The sequence below is a fragment of the Cupressus sempervirens genome, chromosome 11 (assembly GCF_028749045.1).
Source record: "Cupressus sempervirens isolate cs-2001-9-10 chromosome 11, ASM2874904v1, whole genome shotgun sequence".
Taxonomy (NCBI): Eukaryota; Viridiplantae; Streptophyta; class Pinopsida; order Cupressales; family Cupressaceae; genus Cupressus; species Cupressus sempervirens.
Genome location: NC_143128.1, coordinates 539933883 through 539943868, shown reverse-complemented (window position 1 = coordinate 539943868; position 9986 = coordinate 539933883). Strand labels below are relative to the sequence as shown.

The following is a 9986-nucleotide window of genomic DNA, read 5'->3' as shown; positions in this document are numbered from 1 at the left end:
TTACCTTTTTGAAATTATAATTGAAAACATTTATTTAACATTTATATAACAAAATGAGTGAATGGAGCATAAGTCTTTGTAAAGGGTGTTGGCGATGCTTGAAACAGAATGTACCAAAAGTATTAAAAAATTCTTCACATCTCTAAAAATACAATGATTTTTTTTCAATTTTTTTGTTATTTTTAGATTATAGAACACACGTATCACGAAGAAATGCTGAAAATTTCAATAAAATTTATTATAGTTTTCAATTTTTCAATTTTGATCAAAAGTATATTTTGTCCCGCATACTTTGCGAAGTCCAAGTCATCATTTGACAAATAGATACCCCAATTCTTACTCTTCCCCTTAAAAAAAAGATTTCAGCCTGCCTATGAGAAAAGCCTACAATTCCATTTAAAAAGAGTAAAAATACATCACCTCAAATTTTGTCTCTCCAACGAACTCTATTGAACATCTAATTTGTTATTTTTCCACATGTAAACCGTTTTAAATATTCTCATCTTCGACATGAATCCATCCTGAACCGTTAGCAGCAATCAGAAGGAATCACAAAACCCATTTCACAGAAAACATAAAGTTAAAGCATCTGGAATAAACTTTGGGCATTCATGGCGGCATAAAAGAGCAAAAGAATTCAAAGAAGATTTGAACGGAAGAAAAGCATTTTATCATTCCGTGCCCAACAAGTCTGCAACCCAATCAGTCCATAACTACACAAACAATGTCCTCAAAACAATCGCAAGCTCTACAAATTAAATCAATCCCAGCAAGACATTCATGCCAATCTGATCTTTATTTTCATTCTTTCCCCTGTTTTATCGAGAATGTTTTCTGCTGGCCCCTCAACAGAACATCAAAATGGCGACAAACATGCCATTGAAAAAGAAATCAGCGACGCAATTTTCAGCATCACACGACGCCTCCATGATCTCAAATCCTTTGAAAGCTCTGAAGAAGAAGAAGGTAGCAGTTCTAATGGCGGAGGAGTGATTACAGTGAGTGGGCATAACAATGGAGCCACCATGAACATAAGCTCTCATGGTGGAGAAGATCACAAATCTTTCAATTTGGGCCATACAAGTGTTCATATTTACATCAACAACAATGTACAAGGTGTTAACAATTCAATCCTCTACAACAGCTCTTGCACATTGAGAGACCCCGGAGTGCATATGTATTTCTCCCATATCCAGAGTGAGAAATTGGGTCTCGTTGCTGATAAGGAAAAATTGGGGTGTGATGGTGTTAAAGGAAAATTGGGTCTTAATGATGATAAGGGAAAAATGGGTTTTGATGGTGGTAAAGGAAAAATGGGTGTTAATGATGATAAGGGGAAAATGGGTCTCATTTGTGATGAAGATGTTGAGATTAGGGCTAAGAAGGGGAGATCACATGGTGGGAGAAAGAGGTCTTTAAGTGAGGTCCTTTCTGATCATGAGGTGCCACTTTGTGAAAGAGAAACAAGGCCTTCTGAATCAAGTTCTAGTGTTAATGCTCAGATTTGTGATGGATCAAGTGAAAGGAATGTAGAAGGTGTAGAAGGCTCTGGTGCAGTTGAGGTTACTTCCATGGAGATTGTGAAGATTTGTGATGGATCAAGTGAAAGGAATGTAGAAGGTGTAGAAGGCTCCGGTGCAGTTGAGGTTACCTCCATGGAGATTGTGAAGATTTGTGATGGATCAAGTGAAAGGAATGTAGAAGGTGTAGAAGGCTCTGGTGTAGTTGAGGTTACCTCCATGGAGATTGTGAAGGTAGAGAATGGTCATGATAGAGGAGGAAAGAAACCCAGTAGGTTGATGGATTTCACAAGGAAGTTTCTTTGCGGTACAAGTGTTGTTGAATGATCTGAGGTTTCTATGTTTCTGGGAGCTTTTTTCATGTGTATAGTGTATTCAATTGTTCTCTGCAAGGCAGAGTTTGTAAATTTTGAAATTCAATTTATTTTTAATAAAAATCTTTGCATTCTATTATTTTGGATTTATCAATATGGAAATTCGATGTTTATATATAAATTCATTGTATTCTAATGGAAATTCTATGTGATGAAAGATAATTTATTATAATGTTTTAGTTATACAATATGGGAGTATGAACTTTAGGTTAAAATCCCTTTAGCTAAGAGGCAAAGATTGTGAGGCATCAATTTTTATAGATTTATCTATGTTTTGGAAAAAAAATTGGACGTCTATAGTGTGTTCAATTGTTCTTTGGAAGGCAGACTTTGTAAAATTTGGAATTCAATTCATCTTTAATAATAAATTCTTTGGATTGAAATATTTTGGCTTTATGAATTTGGAATTTTTATTTTTTATTTGGTGAATTTTTTTCATTTATAATTTTGTTTTAGTTATAAGATATAGGAGTATGAGCTTTAGGCTAAAACTTCTTCAGCTATGTAGGGTCAAAAATTGTGAGGTATCTAGACAAATATATCTATGGTACAATCCATGCCTCATCCCTTAAGATGTAGAACATATATTATATATTAGGTGAAAAATATGTTATAGAATGTGTTTTAAGTGAAGTAAAAGTTTGCAATAATAATATTGAAAATAATATTTCAAGTATAGATTAATTGTAGATGGGATAATAAATTTATGTAAAAATTAAATATTGTATTGTCATAAATTGTAAGCACTTTATTGTTGTAAAATTTCATGATTATTTAGCACCCACTTCGACAAGCTTTGAATAAGACTTCATATAACACTTAATGGACACCTAAATTTAAATATAGGTCATCTTTCATTCCAAATTTTCTTAAAGTTGAGGTAAGCCCTTATTTCTAAGGGTGCTCCTCTATTTTCCCTCCAAACACATAATTTATTTAATTACATATGCCTTGTGTTACCATTGTGGCATTCATGTTCTACCCTGAACTTGAAATTGGTTGTACTCAGTGACTTGGCATCCCTTGTTTATTCAAGACTTGTGCTCCTAATTTTGACTCCGATTGGGTAGAATAAAATACCTAGGGCATTGTGTTCTTGGAACAAACACCATGGACATTTTGTTCTCTAGTGATTGGGCCCAAATTTGACCTTGGGTCCCATCTTGATGATTTTGCATGACATTTTGGTTTATAGTAATCTTTCTTGAGTTTTATCCCACGATATGTTGTGAGAGGTATTTAAAAACCCCATCTCTCTTTTTTGGTAACTAAAATTAAGAATCATAATCAAGATTATCAAGCATTCATATTCATGATCAAACAATCAAGTCTAGGAAATCAAAGTCTAGCAAAGGAGTTGTCTATCAAGGAAGGAGATGCATCTACATTCATCCAAGTCCTCTTTCTTCTTCTTATAAACCAAGCATTGTAAGAAATTATAACATCAATCACAAAAGGTTTTTTCTTCCATAATTTCCTTTTTTGTTTTTGTCAAATCTATTGCATCAACATATTTGGTCACATTCAAATGAGCATTTGCATTATCACTTGGTAATACACCTATTTTTTATATCTAGAATTAATTATCTATCTAGACACTTTCATGTCTTTCATTAACTCCAAACAAGTGTTTGACTAAGGAAAACCACTTTATCCAACCAACTTCCTTGCTTTTATGTCTAGGAAATAGGTAGTGCAATTGTTGAAACATATCCAAAATGATTGAGACATGCATTACTATCACTCAAACTTTTGGGAAAATCCCTAGGGAACAAAACACCTTATGCATTTTGCTCCTCCCAAATTATGCTTAGATTCTACTTGTAGACATGTGTTGATACAGAGAACTCAGATATTTCATATTTGTATTTATAGGTGTTTGCATGATCATGACAAACAAAAATTCAGATTTGGATGAGAAATTTTCCTATTTTGATTCAAAGTACACTCAAGTCTATCCTAAATCCCTTTTTGTGCCTCATTTTCAGTTCTACAAGTTAATTGCTTATGTCATTTAGTCATTATCATTTAATTACATTATCTATATATTTAGAAATCCCAAGAGAACAAACATTGCATTGGCTTCCTCCCAATCAAGTGAAGTTAATCATATTCCTCTTGAAGTATTTTTCTATTCAATTGTGCCTTAGGATTAGGGGATTGGAATCTATACTTTATCTCCTTTCCATTACACAACTATCAATAAATTGTAGATCACCATCTTCAAAATCATAATATCTACTTAGCAAGCCTTGACTATTATGGAGTTCCAACCCTTGTAAGAAACATTCTCATTAGTTTTTTTTTACTTTTTCCCAATAAGCATTAAAAGAAAAATCTCATCCAAGATCTTTTGATGTAGGAATGCACTAACAAGAGTGTGAGGACTGACCTTATGACCTTTGTTTTAATTAAGAACTGTGGAAGCTATTAGAAGGCTAAAAATTATGGCTATGACCATGCCCTCAATGAGGGAACTAGTGTCCATGAGAAAGAAAGGTCAAAAAATCCTTGCAATGTTGTTGACTTACACTTAAATGTATAGAGCATATCAAAAAAATAATCATAGACTTAGTCTACATATGTTGGTTCTTCAACCTACATTCAATGGTTTCTAAAGGGTTGTTCAATATCTTATGGTCAAAATTACTAGAAGTTGACCATCAAATGAGAGAGATCCTAATAGCAATCTTTCTTACACTTGTAGGCTTGTCAGCCCATCATGGGTAACCCTCTGTAAGACATTAGCTATAAATACTTAAGTGATTATATGATAATGTGAAGTAGATACATTAATACAAGGATTTATTATAAGAGCAGCTAGTTCATTCTTTGGAGGTTTGGTATTTATTTATGAAAAAAGAAAAATAATTAATAATAAGATACACATTTATGAAAGTTGGCATAGAAAATATGCATGTGTTGGTGGGCACATTCAAAGATGGACCAATGCATATTCTAATAGACACAAAATTCATTACATCACTCTTATCTTTTAATAACAAATATTCTACATAATTGTATTCCTTGAACATGAGATCTTCATTGAAGGGGTAACAGGGGGTATGGGTAGGTGTTGGAAGGAGGTGACAAAAAAGGAGTTTTGAACAATATTGTTTGAAAATAGGTGGATTCATATGTATGAAATGAACATGGGTGCTATGATTCAGGTACATTAAGTAAAGCCTCAGTGTCCTTGAACATGTATTATTGGCTTACATCAATACAACTCACACATGCCTTATATAACTTGCATCCTACTTAATAATACACTTGAAACAATAATTTTCCATTATAATTCATGATAGATTTTTATTTTTCCTTAAATTAAACTAACATAGGTTAAAAATCAAAACATAGCATACATATGTGATCAAGAAGCTCATAACCCTTGGCTATTTATTTCAAATAGTTATTAGATTACAAGAATAGATAGAAAACTATATTCCATGTATTCACATAAATTCATCAAGAGACAACATAGTATATTATAAGCTAACACCATTGCATTTCTTATTATAAATTTTGTATTTAACTCTCATATTTTCCCTTTTCCAAACTCTTTAGAGTACACAATCCTTTTAAGGTTTAAATAATCAAACCTAAAACATCATTTAATGGATGACACTTTTCATTATACCATTTCATTATGAATAACAAGATAAGCTTATGAGCTTATGTTATATTTTTGTAGAGTTGGAAATTGTCCAACTTAATGGCATCATGAACATGGAAATTTTAATTATTCCTTTGTCAAGTTTTATACTTTTAGGGAATTTGAGAATCAAGGATGATGCTAGAATTTATCATACAAAATGGGAGAAATGTGAAAGGTGGTCTCTAATAGACATATAAACCTTTTGGAACAACTAATTGTTTTTTTGGTTTTGAGAGACTTATAAATAGTTGATCCAAGTTAATGAATGAATAAATTTTTGACTCTCATTTAGACATAGAATAATTCAATGGAGTTTCAAAATTGCAAAATTGAAGAAGAATATATACTTTGATAATAGATGACTAAAGTTCCAATTACATAGGACTTGAAAGCTTTTTGAAATGTAAGGGACTAGAGTTTAAGGAGTACAAATGAAGGAAAATGGTTATCAAGAGATAGGTGGTGATAAAGATAAAAGGCTTGACTTTGATATAAAGAATTAAGGCCAAATAAAATTATTTCTATAACCTTTTAGATGTAAATGTTAGAGTGTGAGCTTGATGGTTGCCACCCTAACAAGTGTTTTTCATTTCATGAGGATTAGCTTCTTTGTGGTGTTTCCCATTTTGGATTTTCCATATGAAGCTAGGTGTTGATTGTCTTGGTGTTACTGTACTTTCATCCTTATATTTTTTATGGTGATCTACTACACTTTATATGAATGATCTTAAGTAGTGGTTGATGATTTTCAGGTATTAATTATTGTTCTAACAAAAGCTTGCACCCTTGCCTAAAATTTTTACCTAAAGGCAACCTTGTGAAACATGGAAACACTCTCCAAGCTATATGACTTGAACTATGAAATTGAGTCTCCAAAGAAGGTCATCTTCCCTACTATTAGGGAGCATCTAACTACTCTTTGAGAGGAAAAGGGAGGAGGAATGCATGAAGAGAAAACTACCTAATCTAGTCTAAAGGGGGTGATACACCAAAATAGTTTTTTCAATCTTGTTCCTACCTAACAATGCACTATTCACCAATATAACCTCAAAATACATTGATTTAGTCTTTGTCTTAATCCAACAATTACATGCATATTAGAAACCAATTGAAATGCTACCAGGAAGGAACTTCTCTCTATAACATTCAAGGCCAAGTGGATATTGTTATGCAAATTGAAGAATAGAAGACAAAATATCAACAAAGGAAAGGAAGTTCTACACTTATATTAATGGGAGAATGAGGTAAGATAGAGAGTTACATTCATTCATAGATAAAAGGAAAATTATAGTAGCAGAGCATGAAACACAATACCAATGAATCTAAAAAAGGTCGACCCTAAGAAGGGTTACAAAATTTTCTTTTGCAGTTCAAGCATAACTCAGATAGATTCTTCCCTCAGGCAAAGCACAACAACTATATTTAAGGTTGTAGAGAACAATCACTACAAATCTAAAGAAGATCTGATCCTGGTACACATTTAGATGCAACAAAATCATACATTTCACCAAAAATATTCATAAGAAGATAGAAATAGTGGCCATTAATGATTTAACCGAGTAGATGGATAATCGGGTGGCAATGGAGTGTCCCTTTACATTTACCAAGCATGGGGAACATTAAAAGTAACTAGTAGATGATTGAGAAGATCAGATCTACCATTAGAAAATTACTTCTTCCTACTATTGGCATGCCAAGTTAGCCATGTCATTATCCAACTAGAGTCAATCCTCAGGCTTTGCCACATGATCCAACCATTTTATATCATTCTTCCATCCTACCAATCTAATGTCTTCATGTTTGACCCTTAACTACCTATGATCGCGGCTTCACAACTCTTTACTTCCATTATTTGTTTACTCATGTGAAACCATGATCAAACCATATCGCTACTTCGCAAATTTTCCTTAAAATTTTCCCTTAACTATCACAAAAAGTGACAATGTGAAACTAAGATCTTGCATCACTACTACAGTTAGTATCTTAGCATTTGTTTTACTTGAAACACTGCAGAGCCAGGCTCTTTTCCCTTATCGCATCCTCACAATTTAATTCCTTAGCTATAATTAAATACCGTGACCATGTGAAACTATGATCATAACCATCACCATTCACTTGCCACCTTGACTCAGCATGAACTTAAAATCATTGCAACCAAGTGAAGGAGAAGAATGCATGATCACAACCTTAACTATTGTTCCACACAAAACTCTAATGAAGCTATGACAACCAAGTAGTGGAAGATTTAGCCCACCTAGACACATGGTAGGTTGTTGTTTTCCTACATTTTTAAAACCTTGAGCACCTTCATAATGCAAGAATATGAAAACCCTAGATCCTTATCCAATCAACAAGTTTGGGAGAGCTAGGGCCCTTGAAAAAATTTGGTATCTCTAACCAATAGGACTTTCCCACCTAGTAGAGCTATGACACAAGCATTGGCCTCTGTGGTTTGCTCAAAGAGATTGGCCCCACAAATCCACATGGAAACCACTTTCTTTCCTACATTTGTTAATGTTCATGCATCTTCAAGAAGCACATATATATTTACTATTGATTTGGGAAGATCTGATGGTCAAGAAGATGTTGACCCTCTAAGATGTTTATTCATATATGTTTGACCATGTGATCATGTGACCAAGAGTAAATCATAGCTTCACCACAGTTAACTGGATGCTAGCATGAAATGTTGTGAAGCTATGCCAATTGTAGATTTAACTATTTTTCACATTTTTGGTTTCCCTAATGGTTAAATTTTAACAACCTGTGACCAAGCAATGAAAGGTAGTTGCATGGTCGCAACTTGAAACATTCACCAAGATCTATCATGAAAGGATTGAAACCTAGGGATATAAGGATAAGATAAGATTTTTTAATGTATCCCTATAACATTAAAATACTTGAATATTTGAAAATATGACCATTAGACATGTTGATCACCTTGGGAAGTCAAAATGGCTAAAAATTCTAGTGACTTAGAGGGGATGCTTGCCTACTAAGCATATGACTAGTGACCTTATGCATCCATTGGGCTATGGATTCATACAAAATATGGAACCTATACATTGTAAAACCATAACTCTTCCTTTGCCTTCTCAACAACTATAAAACTTCAAAACTTGTCATTTTTAGAGAAATAGCTTGCACTCAACACTTCTTGGAAAATAAGAAAACTAATTTGATATGTATAGAAAACCTTAACCCTCCTCTAAGTGAAAGGTTTAAGGTAAATTCCATTGATTGGAATTGGTAGAGTATCATCATTAGGCTTGGATAGTTAAAAAGCATTGGCCTTCTTGCAACTAGTGATAACGTAAAGGCCCACTATAGATAGAATCAAATTTGGAGTGCTTTCTTGGTTTGTCTCTGTCTACATCGCATTTGAGAACAAGGTCTCCCTCTCGAAAAATCCTAGCTTTGGCCCTCTTGTCAAAGCTCTTTTTTATTGGTTGATGATGTATCTCAAGAGTCTACATATCTTGTTACCTATTTTCTTCTAGCTCCATTAGTTTTTCCATTCTAACTATCATGGCATCATCTTCCATTAGCTCTAATTGATGAGCTAATTCAAGAGAGGGGAACTCTAGTGAAATAGGAAGCCTGGCCTCCCTTCCATATACCAGCATGAAAGGTGAATTCCCAATTGCTCTCTTAGGTGTAACCCTATCATCTTAGAGAGCTGCCTTTAACTTTGAATGCCAACACCTCTGATTGTCCTTAATCATCCTCTTCATGATTCTAATCAGGTTCTTATTAGAGGACTCAACCAAGCCATTTCTTTGGGGATAGTAATTTGAGGAGGTGCTAGAATATATCCCATGTTCTAAAGCCCAAGAGAATGTATGAGCTCCAACAAAAGATTTGGTATTATCAAATATTATTATTGAAGGAACACCAAATCTAGTTACAATTCCATTAAGAAATTCACCCACTGAAGCCTCAGTGGCATCCTTCATAGCTACTGCCTTTGTCCACCATGTAACGTAATCTATAGTAGCTAAGATCCACTTGTAACCAAAGCTAGAAGGTAGATTGATTGGACCATTAAAATCTATCCCCCATTGGAAAAATGGCTGATCAACCTAAATAGGATGCAGGGGAAGAGCTTCTAATCTCTATTTGCCTGTAAAGAAAACACACTTCTCACATTTTCCTATATATTTATAAAAGCCATGGAATAGTGTTGGCTAATAATAACCAGCCCTCATGGCCTTCATGGTTGTTTTTCTAGTTGATAAATGGCCACCATCAAGACCATCATGAAACTCCTTGATCATCCTATCATTTTGGTTTGTGTTGATGCATCTCAATAGGGCTCCATTGAAATCTTGTCTAAAATTAATCTCATCCACTAGGAAAAAGGAATAGATTGTAATATGAATTGCATTTTTTTAGCTCTGCTTAATCCTTGTGGATATCCTCTTCCTAACAAGA

The 9986-nt window shown here is 33.7% G+C and overlaps 1 protein-coding gene across 1 annotated transcript; it reads left to right on the top strand.

Moving 5' to 3' along the window:
* Positions 1–697: 697 nt before the first annotated feature.
* On the top strand, positions 698–1973 carry LOC149530763 (uncharacterized). The gene has a single exon (XM_089809598.1). It carries the CDS (start codon positions 828–830, stop codon positions 1845–1847), a length of 1020 nt encoding a protein of 339 aa, XP_089665724.1. The 5' UTR covers positions 698–827; the 3' UTR covers positions 1848–1973.
* The last annotated feature ends 8013 nt before the right edge of the window (positions 1974–9986 follow it).